Here is an 18,658-nt window from a genome sequence, read left to right on the forward strand (position 1 = left end):
TTCAAAAGCAGAGTGTACTATATACAGAGAAAAATGGGCATTTCCAAATACAATAATCTCTGTAGAAAGTCTCCAGTGTCGTTATATTTTCTAGTCCTTTGTGATCATGTGAATCCATTAAACATATGTGTAATAGAGTTCAGCTTTAGCCGGTGCTAGTGGGGCATGAGAGGTATTACACATTTAAATACCTCTCATGAACAGCCTCAATCAAACCGAGTCTGCTATTATTCTTCTTGGTTGCATTCTTTGCTCCCAAAGGATCTTTTTATGGATTTTATTCACCAAATTATTCTCCATGAAAGTTTTACAAAAGGTGAAAAATTTCATTAAAATCTCTTGAACTGTTTCATAAGTTACAGCCAAGACTTGTCAAGACTACTATGATATACTTGGATTCCTTTCGGGATGATGAAAAATCCCAAAGCAGTATAAGGTTAGAAATATTTTAATCTGAAAAATGCATACATATTTATATGCACATATATTTTTCTAAACATACAGGACACAGAAATATCACAAAAATGTCAGAGCCTTTTAATACAAATGTTGATGGTTTGTTCGACAAGTACTTTTAACACTACAATCAAAACACTGGATTCAAAGTCTATGTACTGTACTGGTACCGATGACAAACCCCAAGAGAAAATTAGGTTTTTTACCTGTAACTTTTTTATTTGAACAAATTGTTATAAATAAAGCTTAACATTTGCTGAATAAAGCAGTCTGAAAGACAGCAATATCCACTGCTGCTGTTATTGACAGTGGCTCAAACCTTTGACCTTGAGTTGTGACCTTGACCTCAAGCCGACATGACTGACTCATGGGTTCTGCACATCGTCTTGATGAGGTGATCACTTGACCAAAGTTTCATGATTATCCTTCAAGGGGTTTAGGAGATACAGAGCAGACATGAAATGGAAGACTCAAACCTCTGACCTCGAGTTGTGACCTTGACCTTGAGCCGACATGACTGACTCATTGGTTCTGAACATCATCCTGATGAGGTGATCATTTGACCCAAGTTTCATGAAAATCCTTCACGGGGATTAGGAGATACAGAGCAGACACAAAATGTTACAGACAAACGGAAGGACGGACGGAGACCATGCCTATAACTCCCCATCACTTGTGGCAGGGGAATAAAAATTGACATAATTTAAATTTACTAAGCAAAGTCACACAAACTGAGGCCCTGAAAGGGGTATGTAAAATGGGGACTGTACAAACGTTGACTGATGATAAATTCAGCCACTGTCATTTACAAAATTTTCTCCATAGTGTTATATTGAAACTTTCCCAAAAATGCTGCAACAGTAATTCCGGATCAAGTAATGAAAAGTGATCCAATGTCAGGCCTTCATGTGTTGACAGTGAGCATGTGCAAAAAACATTCTCTTCCCATAAATATTTTTCTAAACAGATAAATGTAAGTCATTTATTTATACAGAATATTTACCAATTTTGTTTTTGTTTACACCAGTTGGAGTTGTAAGTGGTTGCTATTAGACGGCGTGTTCAATTATATAAATAACCCAATTGAATAGTTTGAAGGTGGTCGACTTTATCGTCAGTACCAGTACAGGCTATATGGCACAAAAACATTTGGTTCTACATCTCATTTACATTGAAATAAAAATACATCAAAGATATTAAAATCTAGTGAAATAATACAAATTTCACCACAAATAAGAACGGAGTAGCTTTGAAAAAAAAAGGTGTAAACATTTATAACCGTAATCTTACACCATAATTCTAGACAAAGTACATTCAACCAAATGTTTCAAGGAAATAAAAATCACACATACACAAGAAAAACATTTTAAATGGTGAAACTATTGCACATTAATAAACATCATGAAAGGAAGCAAGGCATTTATATACATGGAATATACAGGTCAGAGACATATGGCAGTAAACAATACATCAATATGACTTTTTAGACCAGTTGCACAACTCAAGCATCTAATTGGTTGATTCTAAGCACAAATTTGAAATTGACCAATGGCAAGGCTGCATTCCGAGTCTTCAAACTTTGGTTTCATAACCTTGACCTATACCAGACCAATATTCCACAGTCCGTATTAAGTAGTGTTCCAAGCAGTTAACATTTGGACATAACAACTCTAGAATATTAAATAATACAGTCAAACCGTGGGGAAATGGGTGGGGCATCTTGGTGAAACACCTAATTTTCACTTTCCATAAGCCAGCTGGATAGCTTCCTTATCTTCTACGCCACAAACAAGGCTCAAACTCAAATTGGTGAGGGTGAGGGACAAGTTATTTGAAGTCGGCAACCTTAACCACTTGGCCATGGGGCCTCTAGATTAAGATACACTTCAAATGGAAACTAGCAGCCTTTCAGGAGTCCTCTGAGTACAGAACCTAGTGGTTTTTAGCAAAGGTATGGCTGTAAAGTGATTAATCCAAATGCTGAAGCTTCCCATAAATCTCTTAACTTTCAACTTTCAGAAGCAAAGAAATTGTGTTTTGGAAAGTTAAAACTAATCAAAATATTTATGGGCCAATATTCATCAACGTCTAAAGTCTGAAATCTAGACTTGGACTTTAAGTCTCTAAAAAAATACAAATCCCTGTTTCTTTCACCAACATGGAAATAAACTACTGACATTTTGCAAGGGTATATTTTGCTGTATTTGCGTAAAATTTCATTAAAGTCCGTAAAAATGAGCCAAAAGTAATTGTAGCAATTTAAAGTTCCATACTTTAAAGTCTGATGAATAAAGGCCCAGGGGTCTTTAGTTTCAAACTTGGCCCTGAGTTTCTCAATAGCACTACAAAAATTCCAAGTATTTAACAACTTCCTATAACTTAAAATTAAACGTTAAAAACAAATAAACCCTTGCCTACTTTTAATACATTTTAAACTATATCAAGTTAAGGACACAAAGATACCTAAGGCTGTATGAAAACTGATTCAATTTTTAAGCATGAGATAAGCCAATAACTCATAAGAATTTCGTTCTTTTTCTGGAATTACAAAATGAAATTAAACTATACACCCCCTTATAAAAAGAAAATTCTTGCTTTTCATCCCCAACATAAAAAAAATGTTTAAATGCAGGATGAATTCAAGTGATTGTTTAAATGTTTGCTCTTTAAATGTCTTGCCTGCATGTATATAGGTACATGTGGTGAATAATTAAAACTGGCAAACTGTTACAACTGTCATAAGGACCCCAATATATTTTCTATGTATGTGTATAAAAAAAGACCAAACAGGAAGTACATACACAGAAATTGTATGATCAATTTTAGGCCCATTTAATTTAAATCGGAAAATATTTAATTTTAGAAGCAGAATTAACCTGTGAAATAAGATTTAAAGAAGATCTATGTAGAGGTTCATGAAAAAAGCGCTTTAAATATTTTTATTTAGCTCTGGCTGCCCCTAATTGCATATATTTCCTATGTAAATGGGGAAAAAATAGTATACTGTAGAGTTCTGCTTGGGTCTAGACTGAAACTTTTTACCCAAAGATCAAACATGGAATATGATGAACTACTGGCCAAAAGGCAAACTTTAAAGACAAGAGGACCATGATGGTCCTGAATCACTCACCTCTTCCCACATGACCCAGTTTTGAGTATGACGTCATTTTTTCTATTATTTGACATAGTGACCTAGTTTTTGAGCTCATGTGACCCAGTTTTGAACTTGACCTAGATATTATCAAGATAAAAATTCTGACCAATATTCATGAAGATCCATTGAAAAATATGGTCTCTAGAGAGGTCACAAGGTTTTTTCTATTATTTGACCTACTGACCTAGTTTTTGAAGGTATGTGACCCTGTTTTGAACTTTACCTAGATATCATCAAGGTGATCATTCTCACGAATTTTCATGAAGATCTCATGAAAAATATGGCCTCTAGAGAGGTCACAAGGTTTTTCTATTTTTATACCTACTGGCCTAGTTTTTGACCGCACATGACCCAGTTTTGAAACTGACCTAGATATCATCAAGGTGAACATTCAGATCAATTTTCATGAAGATTCATTGAAAAATATGGCCTCTAGAGAGGTCAAAAGATTTTAATAATTTTAGACCTATGACCTAGTTTTTGATGGCAGTTGACCCAGTTTCGAACTTGACCTAGATATCATCAAGATGAACATTCAGACCAACTTTCATACAGATCCTATGAAAAGTATGGCATCTAGAGAGGTCACAAGGTTTTTTTATTATTTGACCTACTGACCTAGTTTTTTAAGGCACGTGACCCAGTTTCAAACTTGACCTAGATATCATAAAGGTGAACATTCTGACCAATTTTTATGGAGATCCATTCACAAGTATGGCCTCTAGAGAGGTCACAAGGTTTGTCTATTTTTAGACCTACTGACCTAGTTTTTGACCGCACATGACCCTGTTTCGAACTTGACCTAGATATCATCAACATGAACATTCAGACCATGTTTCATACAGATCCCATGAAAAATATGGCCTCTAGAGAGGTCACAAGGTTTTTCTATTATTTGACCTACTGACCTAGTTTTTGACCGCACATGACCCACTTTCGAACTTGACCTAGATATCATCAAGTTGAACATTCAGACAAATTTTCATGAAGATCTCATGAAATATATGGCCTCTAGAGAGGTTAGAAGGTTTTTCTATTTTTAGACCTACTGACCTAGTTTTTGACCGCACGTGACCCAGTTTCGAACTTGACCTAGATATCATCAAGATGAACATTCAGACCAACTTTCATACAGATCCAATGAAAAATATGGCCTTTAGAGAGGTCACAAGGTTTTTCTATTATTTGACCTACTGACCTAGTTTTTGACGGCACGTGACCCAGTTTCAAACTTGACCTAGATATCATCAAGGTGAACATTCTGACTAATTTTCATGAAGATCTTGTAAAATATATGGCCTCTAGAGAGGTCACAAGGTTTTCTATTTTTAGACCTACTGACCTAGTTTTTGAAGGCAGGTGACCCAGTTTCGAACTTGACCTAGATATCATCAAGATGAACATTCTGACCAACTTTCATAAAGATCCCATGAAAAATGTGACCTCTAGAGTGGTCACAAGCAAAAGTTTACGGACGCACGCATGCACGGACGGACGACGGACACCGCGCGATCACAAAAGCTCACCTTGTCACTTTGTGACAGGTGAGCTAAAAAAACAACAAAAAAAACAAAAACAACACATTACTAGATACCTCCTTACTGTTGTAGCATACTGTTGGTTTTAGGAAGAGTCTTGAGTATTATCTTCTGTATATATAACACAAAGATAAATCGAAACGAAAGTCAAAACTTTCATGTATGCATGGACCTAAAGAAGCAGAAAACACTAAGTACATGTATTCTATAGATTTATCATACTTCTACTTCTTTTACTACCTAATACCATATCTGATACTGTCAGCCTTAAATTTGAATTCAACATAACGCTTAACCCTTTGCATGCTGGACACAATTGATTCTGCCTTTGCTACCAGTGTAGATCATGATCAGCCTGCACATCTGTGCAGTCTGATCATGATCTGCACTGTTCGCTATTCAGTCAGTATCTATTTGATAAGTACCCCTTTTAACAGTTAATGCAGACCAAAACACCTGTTCAGTTTGAAGGATGTTCCTTTTTTTCACGGTTTCAAGTTAACACTGGGTCAGCTGTAGTTATAAAACGCTTAAGATTCATTAAAAAAATTCTTCGACTGTAAACGATTTCCAGCTGTATCGTCAAATGCTTCCATGGCAAGAAAATGAGTACGCTTTATATTTTGACATGAATATTTGATATTCTAATCCAAAATACATATATCACTGCTTCTACTTCTGCTAACAAAGACCCACAATTCCACATCTATCTCTCCTATAACGAGAAACAGATTTCGCCTGGCAAATAGAATATCACAAGTGTATCATTTTTCACCAAAGATGAGTTTCATGCTGAGGCATCCGTACCACCCCAACTCCACCACCGAGACGTCTATAGTTCATTCCACCACACAATTTCCAGCAATTATTTTCTGGATCATACTGTTCTATTGTTTTAAGGTAAGTGGTGCCATCAAAGCCACCTATTGCCATTAATTGTCCATTTACTACAGCTAATCCAACCTGAAAATAAATTGTTCATAAAACATAAGTATATACATACAGAATTTCACTGCAATTTCAGAACTTTTTAAAGTGCATAAAATATTGAGAATAAATTCTTAATAGTTTTATAAGCAATATACATTGTATATGCAAATAAATATATATCCAAAGCAAATTTCTTAAAATACAATTAAAGTGGCTGCTTAATGGAGGTGGTTCATAAAAGTGGTCAATTGAAGGGATTGTCAATGTATGTACACCCACAAGTGTGCATGTAATTTAAGCAAACAAATGAATTAAGAAGGAATTAACAGTATATACAGAGACAAAAAAATCCACATACCCCCACCAGCAGGAGGGGGACATTGCCTCCCGCACCTACTCCCATACTGCTATAGGTATGTCCCTGAATTTTTTATAAGTATCGGGAACCCCACCCAACCCCTGGAAAAAATTCCTGGATCCGCCACTGCATACCATTCTGTCAAGAGTTATAGCAGTTTGAAAAAGATTAACCAATGTTTAAAAGTGTTGACAGACAAACGGATATTGACAAACCATAAGCCTAGATTTTTACAATCTGGCTAAAAATAAGCAAAAGTGAATAAAATTATTAAAATATTCAATTCATATAGACACGGAGAAAGAAATAAAATTAGAAAATTTATTTTATGGTAAGAGAGTTTGTAAAATACATAATCAAATGATAAAAACGTACACCAATCAGTCGATACTCGGATAGCAAGCACAGATTAAACAAGAATCCTGTAAACGTTCTCTGCCAAAGAACAGATTTTCAATGCCTCGCAATGAATTCTTTAGATCATACACCGATTCTTTTATGCCGTATACAATCAATAATACAAGGTAATTATTGCTTACTCACTACAAACCTGTTTACAAACTTTTCACACAAGAGTCTCAGTCTGTTGATATTGATTTTTTCTGATGCAGGGAATGACGTATTTTGATTAGGTGATGAGAAGAATGGGCAGAGCTTACTTTACAGCTAATTGAGAAACCCACATGGAGGTTATCATAGTGCGAACTGGACGATTAATCTTGTGAAAACAAACAAATTATAGATGTAGATTATACGGCCACTCTGTGTGACCGCCTAACAGGACAAAGGATTAACGACTAATTGGGACGTAAATTACTGGCCACTGGATGCGGAAGTCAGGTGATCGCTTATTAAAGACTTATTAAGAATGAAAATTCATGGGAGGACTTGAAAGTGACCATTTAACTAAGGTGACTGCTGATAAGAGGTCACCGTTTGTACAGTTTAGACTGTACATCATTCTGGCACTACTTAAACAAGAGGACCATGATGGTCCTGAATCGCTCACCTTCTCCACGTGACCCAATTTTCATGAAGATCCATTGAAAAATATGGCTTCTAGGGAAGTCACAAGGTTTTTCTATTATTTGACCTAATGACCTGGTTTTTGAAGGCATATGACCCAGTTTTGAACCTGACCTAGATATTATCAAGGTGAACATTCTCACCAATTTTCATGAAGATCTCATGAAGAGTATGGCCTCTAGAGAGGTCACAAGGTTTTTCTATTTTTATACCAACTGACCTAGTTTTGACCACGCGTGACCCAGTTTCAAATTTTATCTAGATATCATCAAGGTGAACATTCAGACAAATTTTCATGAAGATCCATTGAAAAATATGGCCTCTAAAGTGGTCACAAGGTTTTTCTATTTTTAGACCTACTGACCTAGTTTTTGACCGCAGTTGACCCAGTTTCGAACTTGACCTACATATCATCAAGATGAATATTCAGACCAACTTTCATACAGATCCCATGAAAAATATGGCCTCTAGAGAGGTCACAAGGTTTTTTCATTATTTGACCTACTGACCTAGTTTTTGATTACACATGACCCAGTTTCGAACTTGACCTAGATATCATCAAGGTGAACGTTCTGACCAATTTTCATGAAGATCCATTGAAAAATATGGCCTCTAGAGAGGTCACAAGGTTTTTCTATTTTTAGACCTGCTGACCTAGTTTTTGACTGCAGTTGACCCAGTTTCGAACTTGACCTAGATATCATCAAGGTGAACATTCTGACCAATTTTCATGAAGATCTTGTGAAATATATGGCCTCTAGAGAGGTCACAAGGTTTTTTTATTTTTAGACCTACTGACCTAGTTTTTGAAGGCACGTGACCCAGTTTCGAACTTGACCTAGATATCATCAAGGTGAACATTCTGACCAATTTCCATGAACATCCATTGAAAAGTACGGCCTCTAGAGAGGTCACAAGGTTTTTCTATTTTTAGACCTACTGACCTAGTTTTTGACCGCAGTTGACCCAGTTTCGAACTTGACCTAGAAATCATCAAGATGAACATTCAAACCAACTTTCATACAGATCCCATGAAAAATATGGCCTCTAGAGAGGTCACAAGGTTTTTCTTTTATTTGACCTACTGACCTAGTTTTTGACGGCACGTGACCCAGTTTCAAACTTGACCTAGATATCATCAAGGTGAACATTCTGACCAATTTTCATGAATATTCATTGAAAAGTATAGCCTCTAGAGAGGTCACAAGGTTTGTCTATTTTTAGACCTACTGACCTAGTTTTTGACCGCACATGACCCTGTTTCGAACTTGACCTAGATATCATCAAGATGAACATTCAGACCAACTTTCATACAGATCCCATGAAAAATATGGCCTCCAGAGAGGTCACAAGGTTTTTCTATTATTTGACCTACTGACCTATTTTTGAACGGCACTTGACCCAGTTTCAAACTTGACCTAGATATCATCAAGGTGAACATTCTGACTAATTTTTATGAAGATCCATTGAAAAGTACGGCCTCTAGAGAGGTCACAAGGTTTTTCTATTTTTAGACCTACTGACCTAGTTTTTGACAGCACGTGACCCACTTTCGAACTTGACCTAGATATCATCAAGATGAACGTTCTTACCAATTTTCATGAAGATCTTGTGAAATATATGGCCTCTGGAGAGGTCACAAGGTTTTTCTATTTTTAGACCTACTGACCTATTTTTTGACGGCACGTGACCCAGTTTCGAACTTGACTTAGATATCATCAAGGTGAACATTCTGACAAATTTTCATGAAGATCTTGTGAAATATATGGCCTCTAGGGAGGTCACAAGGTTTTTCTATCTTTAGACCTACTGACCTAGTTTTTGGCCGCACGTGACCCAGTTTCGAACTTGACCTAGATATCATCAAGGTGAACATTCTGACCAACTTTCATAAAGATCCCATGAAAACTGTGACCTCTAGAGATGTCACAAGGAAAAGTTTACGGACGCACGGACGGACGACGGACGCTGCGCGATCACAAAAGCTCACCTTGTCACTTCATGACAGGTGAGCTAAAAACTTAACTTAGACAAAACAAATTGCAACTATCATCTGTAATGTGTAATTGTTAAGCTTACCCCGCTTCTCCTGGAAGTCATCGCTACAACAGGCTGCCAGCTGTTGGTTTGAGGATTGTATCTTTCAGCACTGCTTAATTCCGTTGTATCATCTCTACCTCCTACTGCATAAATCATATTGTTGTATACTGCAACACCTAGGTGTTTTCTACGTGTACCCATTGGAGAAACTGGCGTCCATCTGTTGGTTCTTGGATCATATCTTTCAACTGAGAAAAAAAAAGAAAGATGTGTACAACATTTTACGTCTGTCAAGTCACATTGATACAATGTAGATTATGTGATGATAGTAAAGCTTCTATGGTGAACGTAGACAACTGGTGAACTTTAACCTTTAGCCTGCTGGTGGCAAGTGAATTTGCTTTTGCGACCAGTCAGTGCAGACCAAGATCAGCCTGCACTACATGCAGGCTGATCATGGTCTGCACTGTTTGCTAATCAGTCAGTAAATTTTCAGAGAACATCCCTTCAAATAAGAAATGATACTGCCCAAATTGAATGACAAACCAATCCATTTCGGAAATATAGCAGGGTGAGGGTTGAGACATTATGCTGAAGGAAGATCATAGGAACACCTCCAGACATCATAGTAAAGGAGGACCCCAGGTGCACCCTATGATAATATGGTGAAGGAAGACCACGTTAAATTTGTGCATACTTTATTTCACCATTTTGCTATCATTTGTCCCATTTTTCATTTATTTGTGAAATATTGAGGTTGCAACATTTTGAAAAGTTAAACAGGAAATGTATTCAGATATACAACATATCAATTTAAAGAATGCTGTACCAATACAAACAAAATTGTTTTCGCAAACAATTTGTTATTTAAATTTGTGGGGGGAAAACATCCAAATGTAAGTGAAAATAAAATTTGAACAAATTTATAGTGTTATACAGTAAGCTGTTACAAGTCTTACCAGTATTGAGAGGTGAGGTACCATCACTGCCCCCTACAGCATACAGGTATCCTCCAAGTACAGCCACACCCACTCCTAGTCTACGTGTACTCATTGATGCTACTTTTGTCCATTTATTCAGCTGTGGGTCATATCTAACAGAACAGAAAAATACTCATTACTAATATGCTATTATGGCAAAGGTGTAAACATAAAGTGTTAAGACTTGTGACATAAAGCACACATGCACGTTTGTTTAGTTTTATGTTACATCATCACAAAAAAAAATATTTAGGTAATTTGGAAACTTGCCAGCTTTATTGATGGAGGAAGACCCTAGGTGCCCTTCCTTATATTACTTCATACACAGGCAGGCAGCAGAGGCCTGGATGAACCAACAACCATCTGGAAGTCAGCTGGATGGCATCCACACATTACAATTTAAGTAGGGCAAACAATCACTTATAACATAGATGTGAAAGCAAGTGACTATAAATCGACAACCTTGGCCACCCAGGCCCCATATATGTACATCGTGAATAACATGTATTTTAGGCAGTTCAACAAATCTCTATATTAAAACAAGCAAATTCGATGAATTGGTATCCCCCGCCGAAAGGGTTTGTGGTGAGGAATGGCAAAAAAATATATCCGGCAAAAAGTTAAGGATGTTACTGAGATGCAAATAATTTCATTAGTCAAAATAAATTTAACAGAACATGAATGCTATTTTTTGGTGGTGGTGGGGGGGGGGGGGCAGCGGGGGTGACCGGGTGAGGGTACAAAACATCACATGTTGATTAAAAATATTGATGGAAAATTAAAAAAAAAAAAAAAAATGGGTGGTGGTGGTGGTGTGTGTGTGTGTGGTGGGGGGTGCATGATGGGGTGGTGGGCATGACTGGGTGGAGGAGTGAGGTGGAGGGAACGGTACAACTTTGCATGTTGATAAATATTCATGGAAGGTTTGAAAAAAAAATAATAAAAAGGAATGAAAAATTATTTTTTTTTGTGTGTGTGTGTGGGGGGGGGAGGGGGGTGATGATGGGGTGGTGGGCATGACTGGGTGGAGGAGTGAGGTGGGGGGAACAGTACAACTTTGCATGTTGATAAATATTCATGGAAGGTTTGAAAAAAAATAAATAAAAAGGAATGAAAAATTAAAATTTTTTTTTGGGGGGGAGGGGGTTAGGGGGGTGACCAAGGCAAGGTGGTGACCAGGTGTGGGTACACAACTTCACATGTTTATAATAAATGTTCATGGAAAAGAATGAAAGAAGTTTAATGAAATTCTACCAATTGGTTGGTTTGTTATGTACAAATCTGTAGATTTTTAAACAATTAAAGGGCAATAACTCTAAGGAAAATTTACCAATTAAAAAAAAATGACAGGCATCATCGAAGTATGTTGGTTCATATTTATTTCAAGTTTAATGAAATTCTACCAGCTTGTTACTGAGAAATGGCTGCAGACGCGGATTTTTCATTAAATCAAGGGCAATAACTCTAAGGAAAATTGACCAATCAACAAAAAAAAACTTGACGCGCATCATCGCAGTATGTTGGTGTATGTTTATTTCAAGTTTTATGAAATTCTACCTGCTAGTTACTGAGAAATGGCTGCGGACGGACATTTTTGGGCAATTTTCATTAAATCAAGGGCAATAACTCTAAGGGAAATTGACCAATCCAAAAAAAACTTGACAGGCATCATCGCAGTATGTTTGGTTCATGTTTATTTCAAGTTTCATGAAATTTTACCTGTTAGTTACTGAGAAATGGCTGTGGACGGACATTTTTGGGCAATTTTCATAAAATCAAGGGCAATAACTCCAAGGGAAATTGACTAATCCAAAAAAAACTTGACAGGCATCCTCGCAGTATGTTGGTTCATGTTTATTTCAAGTTTCATGAAATTCTACCTGTTAGTTACTGAGAAATGGCTGTGGACGGACATTTTTCATTAAATCAAGGGCAATAACTCTAAGGGAAATTGACCAATCCAAAAAAAAACTTGACGGGCAACATCGCAGTATGTTGGTTTATGTTTATTTCAAGTTTCATGAAATTCTACCAGCTAGTTACTGAGAAAGGCAGGGGATAACAAGGTGCCTATAAGCCTATGGTTTATGTAAAATTTAATAAAATATATTTCAAAACATCTGCTAGGTAAATTCAAAGACTGAATGGTAATTTGGTAAATGACAATGTTGGTAGATGCATGATGATTAAACCAAATAAATATTGTCAAATTGTCACAAATATTATCAGAAGAGTATATATTCACAATTCAAGGTCCTTCATTCATCAGACAGCTAGGTTAAACTCATTTTACTGAATCAAATGATCAACAAACACTATCACAGGACCAAATAACCCCCTAAAATTCAAGGTCTTTTTTCACTAGACAGCCAGACTGAGCTCATTATGTTAAACCAGTAATTCTATCACCATACCTTTCTACAAAATTTAAACAAGAGACACCATCTTGACCTCCGACTGCATACATGTAGTTGTCAAGTACTGCTACCCCAACACTGGTACGACAAGAACTTGTTGGGGCAACATCACTACTCCACTGATTTGTCTGGGGATCAAACCTGCATAACAATTATAATTTTGTGAGAAAAAAAACAACAAGATATTGAGTTTAAAATTTTGAAAGTAGGTATTCAATGTTTAATTTCTGACCAAAAAGACCAAAGCAGCATCACGCAAATCATGAATTGTGAAACACTCATTCATTTTCTAAGATATGAACAAAAAGTTTACAAATGTTCTTTTCTTTTTGTCAATAGCTTAACATCATTCTATTACAAAATTTTGGCTGAGCCAGAAAGAAATAAAAGCAACACTCTAACCTTTCTATGCTGTTGAGATATGATTGTCCATCATGGCCACCCACTGCATACAAGAGGTCATTGAGTACTGCGACACCAACACCACAGCGCCGCTTACACATCGGTGCAACCATACGCCACTCGCCTGTCTGAGGATCATACCGTTCTACACTAGATATTGCATCACCACTACACCATCCACCAACTGCAGGTAAAATGTTACAAAGCTTAAAATATTTTGCACATGTATTAGAAGATCGCTAGAAGGGTCAGAAGAGCGGCATAAAATCACCTCAGCACCAAATGCAGATAAGCACTTTGACATAAAGAAGTACTTAGTAGTAATACCCACTTTTTGGGCCAGATATATGTAACATATCTTAAACCAGCTTTCTTTTGCATTTTGGGTAGATGACCACAGTGTTAGACGTATAAATTTTTCTGATCAAGTCAGGCCTAATGATAACTTGTCAAATAGCCCTGGAAAGTGTTATAAAACTGATTTTAATATTTTTTTTAAATGCCTATGGGAGGTGCTTAGATCCTGTCAGGTGCAGGCAAAGTTGAGAGAGAGTTTCAGATACAAGAAGACTGGCAGCGATAACCTAGCCCTTTGCAAATAAACCCACTGGTTCTTAAATATTCTCAGAGAAAAGCTATTACATACATGTATATATGCAAAGCCCTCATTCCTAGGTAATACTGGTACTGACCTCTTAGCTGGATAGAAAACACCAAAATTTCCAGAAATCAGATCATCATTTTGTAGAATAGTTAAAATTTTCACAGGTCTGGTTTCCATATTATATATCTGCTTCAAACATTGAAGAGTTTGTGTCCAAACTCACCTGCAAACAGCACTTCACCACATCTTATTGGTTTTCTGGCCCTAGTTCTAGGCCCCTGCATCAGGGGTCTTTCTTGTGGTAAGAGGAGGTAGTTTTTGGCCTCATCAACAAGGTCCCTGCAAGCATCATCACTCTTGATCAACAAGTCTGAGCCTACAGTACCCACCAGAAACTTCGGACTCATCAATGGAAGACGAACATGCTGTAAAACCTGTAAAAAAAATTAGAAATAAAAATCTTTCTGAAGTTTGATTGTTACTAAGCTGAATTTGACCACAACACCCATGACTAAGTGGTGTTGTTTTCATAATTCTGTATAATCTTAATCAATTTCACATGCTTGTAATTAAAAACAGCAACTCCGTCATTGGTATGTATATACAACACTAAATGTTGACGCCTCATAATCATAATTTGTTGACAACAAAAATCTGTTAACGATCATGTACTATTTATTTATGATTCACTGATGCCATGATATATTGGCATATCCCTACTAAACTTACTGATGATAAATCAGCATCATATCCCTTATAAACTTACTGATGATAAATCAGCATCATAGCCCAACTTAACTTACTGATGATAAATCAGCACCACTGCCCTACTAAACTTACTGATGTTAAATCAGCATCACTGCCCAACTAAACTTACTGATGATAAATCAGCATCGTACTATGCCCAACTAAACTTACTGATGATAAATCAGCATCATATCCCTTATAAACTTACTGATGATAAATCAGCATCACTGCCCTACTAAACTTACTGATGATAAATCAGCATCCCTTATAAACTTACTGATGATAAATCAGCATCACTGCCCTACTAAACTTACTGATGATAAATCAGCATCACTGCCCTACTAAACTTACTGATGATAAATCAGCATCACTGCCCAACTAAATTTACTGATGATAAATCAGCATCACTGCCCAACTAAATTTACTGATGATAAATCAGCATCATAGCCCAACTAAACTTACTGATGATAAATCAACATCACTGCCCAACTAAACTTACTGATGAAAAATCAGCATCGTAGCCAAACTAAACTTACTGATGATAAAGCAGCATCGTAGCCCAACTAAACTTACTGATGATAAATGATCCCTTCTTTCCTGTATGTTATATTTTACCCAGCCCATCACTGCATTAAATACTTGTTCTTCTGTCCGTACATTCAGCTCATCACTGGAGATAATGTCTACGAGTTGGTTGATAGGTAATAACATAAACTCTTCACTTTCCATCACCTAGAAATATATCAACTTGACTGTGTGATATGGGTTTAACATAGATCTTCAATGTTCCATGTTTCAATTAAAATGAAATCGTTATATTTCATGGGCATGGAATTTTGTGGTTCTAGCAAAAACTTCTTTTTTTGTGTAGATGTTCCGATAATGAAATAAATCAGAATTTTATTTTTTTGTTTAAACTTAAGTTTTCTGAAGTGACGCCAACATCAAAATCGATGAAAATTAGGCCCCCATGAATATAAATGTTTTCACAAGACAGTCAAATCAGAAATATTTTTTGTGGATTTAACCCCAAAATAAAAGACTTTATGAACAAATGAATTACCATAAATTACCATGAATGTGAGTTTTATCTTTCAAATATGAAGTCTATAAATTTGTGCCCCAAGGCACAAACCACAAAATTTAATGTCAATGAAATTTAATGATTTCAAGGTATATTATGTCAAAGCAAAATTGTATAATACATGTAGTCTCAAGAAGTTAAGACTTAAGTATAGTCAGACAGACTAACAGTTAAAAATTTAGTAACATATCTCTTGCTAATATGTTTCTGTCTAATATTATCAAAGGTGCTGTCAAATGACAGAGAATATTTTATCATTACGCCTTACCTCTTGGAAATTGTGTTGTGTAAACTTGTCTGCAATTCGTAACAAATCCCTACATGCATGTGTATCTGCAAATGCCCGTATTCCTAGACAATTTGATGGATCTAACTGTCTTTTAAGAAATTCGCAACAAACGTCTTGTATTTCAGCTAACTGCAGCAAACATGCAGCCGGCAATAATGTCTGAACATTGCTCTCCTCTACTGTGATATTTGACATGTAACAAAAATCTATTAATAGTTCCATAGCATTTTCATCAATGTCTCTAATTGTGACTTCAGTCTGTCGGCTCTCTGCAAGTTCTCCAGTAAACATAGCATGGAAATATGGACTGCATGCTGACAAGATCACCCTGTGAGCAAAGATTTTTCGTTGTCCGACAATCAACACTACGTCACATAATTCTCTGTGTTTTCTAAGTACATTAATAGCTTCAAGTGTGTGCTTTGGGTGTTTATCTGATGTGTAAGCCAGCCTTGCAGGGGACGATGGCCTTTCAACACCAGTCTGAGTGAGATCTGAAATTAAACAATAAGTTAGACAGACAGAATAGTAGTATTTGAAAACATTAAACATAATTGTGTATGCCTTTAGAATCTTTGTCATCTGACACTTGATATGAAGAAACAGTAACTTTGGTTGGTAATATCTTCTGAACCAATGGATGTCAGAAAAATCCTGACAAACTGGGTTTTGAACTCACTACCTTTGAATAGGTTTAAGACCTTTCACAATAATGATATTCTTCCTCCTTATAACTTCAATGAAATAAGAGCAGCAATTTGAGCCACACTTTGGTGAATATGCAATCCTAGCCTAATAATATAGCCTGTGACAGGAGAAAATGTGAATAGTAAATGTGAAGCTAGATTTCAAGTCACAAGTGAAGTACTCAAGAATACAAATTAAAATTGGTGATCTTATCTAAAACCAAACTTCTACTATTCAACTAACTCTGAATACTTATTAATAAGGTAACATGTCACAGATATAATCTGAGGTAGCTGTTGTAAATGTTTAGGTATAGCAAGACTTACAGTGACATTGTGGTGCTGTGCTAAGTTCAAAGTTAAAATTCATACATGCCTGAGCTAAGTGACACAACATCACAAATATTTATTTTTTTGTGTACTTGCCTGCTATCCAGACAAAACAGAAAAAAATATAATGTACCCAGCAACCAGACACTATGGCTACATTCTACTTGCCTGGAATCCAGTAATTAAGAAAAATATATGGATTTACATATTATTTAAACTTACTGTTGGTGTCATTTCTTGAAAATGAAAACTGGAGTGAACTAAGACTGACAAAATCTTTAAATAATGCAGAATTTTTAATTCTTTGTAAGTAAAACTATGCATCTGATTATGACATTACAGGGTTCAAGTAAAAGCCTGCATTCTTTGAAAAGCATGTGAAAAACTCAAATTGCAAGACGAGATTTTATGTTAACCGGCATTCTTCAGTGCATAAAAGTTGCTGGCCAAATGATCAGCAAGTTTTACATGCAAGCTCTATCAATGTTCCTTCTTTGGCAAATCATTGTCTTCTCCTTAAATTTTGTTAGTTTTGGAATGCAGGATGTCAATATTTATAGGAAGCTAAGACAGGTTCATGTCTCCAGTGCCTGTTCAATGGCTGACAAGTACCAGAAACAAAATCAATGATGTTCTAGGATTCTGGTAATTTATAATTATAAACTATTTAAATGACTTAAAGCAAATTAATTATTATTAATACAAGTCCCTTGAGTCTTTCTCACTGCATGCATCATTTTAAGGGTGTCTTAGAATTGCTAAATTACACATTGCAGATCGAAAATGCAATTTTTTTTCTTTCTATGACTGAGTAAGACTGAGTGAGTAGAAAAAATACTTAATTTGCAAAACAGGCAAGGTGGAAAATCAGGCAAAATTCAAACAAAGTAGGCTTTAAATATGTATCATTGAACAAAAACAGTTACAATACATTAAACTGCTGTACTCTCCAAGACTGCTATATAGGCAACCACCTTATCTTTATTGTAAACCTGAAGAAGAAAATACCAGAGTCCCTATAGGGGTTTTAACCAGAGTCTTGTGACCTATAAGCGGATACTTTAACCATGTTGCTACAGGAAAACCCAACATTCTAACCAAATTTATTTTTCTAAAAAACATAGAAGACTGTTACTGTGCTATTATGCAACAAAATCATTGTTGTATGTCATAAATATTGCGTTATAGCTTCAAACATCATAATGGCACGCTGGAAAGGAAAACCGCACAACACAGGCAATTATTTTGTGGATGACTTCAAAGATACAGATAATAGTCCTTAACAAGAGCATACATAGCATACATTTACAGCGTCATTTCTCATCTAAAAAGACCCACACCTAATTTCCATGGCATGACATTTTCAAAGTACCCCACCCACATTTTTAAACAGAGCAACTCATGTTTGCCCCAGATTGATGAGCAGTTTACATATCAAATATCAATATTCTTTGCAATATATCTTACCAACGGCTCCTTTAAGCATTTTACTTCAGGATTAGATATATCAAATATTGAAAAACTTATAGAAATGATGCTAAAATTCCATTTTTGGGGAAATATTAGAAAAATATTTTGACAGGGCACTTGCTGTCTTCCATTAAGAATTTTATAAGT

The 18,658-nt window shown here is 36.0% G+C and overlaps 1 protein-coding gene across 1 annotated transcript; it reads right to left on the minus strand.

Annotated features, from left to right (window-relative positions):
* Nucleotides 1–432: 432 nt before the first annotated feature.
* Nucleotides 433–18,647, minus strand: LOC123549016 (kelch-like protein diablo). Its single transcript, XM_045336778.2, has 9 exons — nt 18,509–18,647; nt 16,005–16,519; nt 15,226–15,384; nt 14,129–14,339; nt 13,302–13,485; nt 12,897–13,040; nt 10,462–10,595; nt 9,542–9,750; nt 433–6,111 (listed from the first exon to the last, which is right to left on the minus strand). Exons 1-9 carry the CDS (start codon nt 18,525–18,527, stop codon nt 5,920–5,922), a joined length of 1,767 nt encoding a protein of 588 aa, XP_045192713.1. The 5' UTR covers nt 18,528–18,647; the 3' UTR covers nt 433–5,919.
* Nucleotides 18,648–18,658: the final 11 nt, after the last annotated feature.

Source organism: Mercenaria mercenaria, chromosome 15, assembly GCF_021730395.1.
Source record: "Mercenaria mercenaria strain notata chromosome 15, MADL_Memer_1, whole genome shotgun sequence".
Lineage (NCBI taxonomy): Eukaryota > Metazoa > Mollusca > Bivalvia > Venerida > Veneridae > Mercenaria > Mercenaria mercenaria.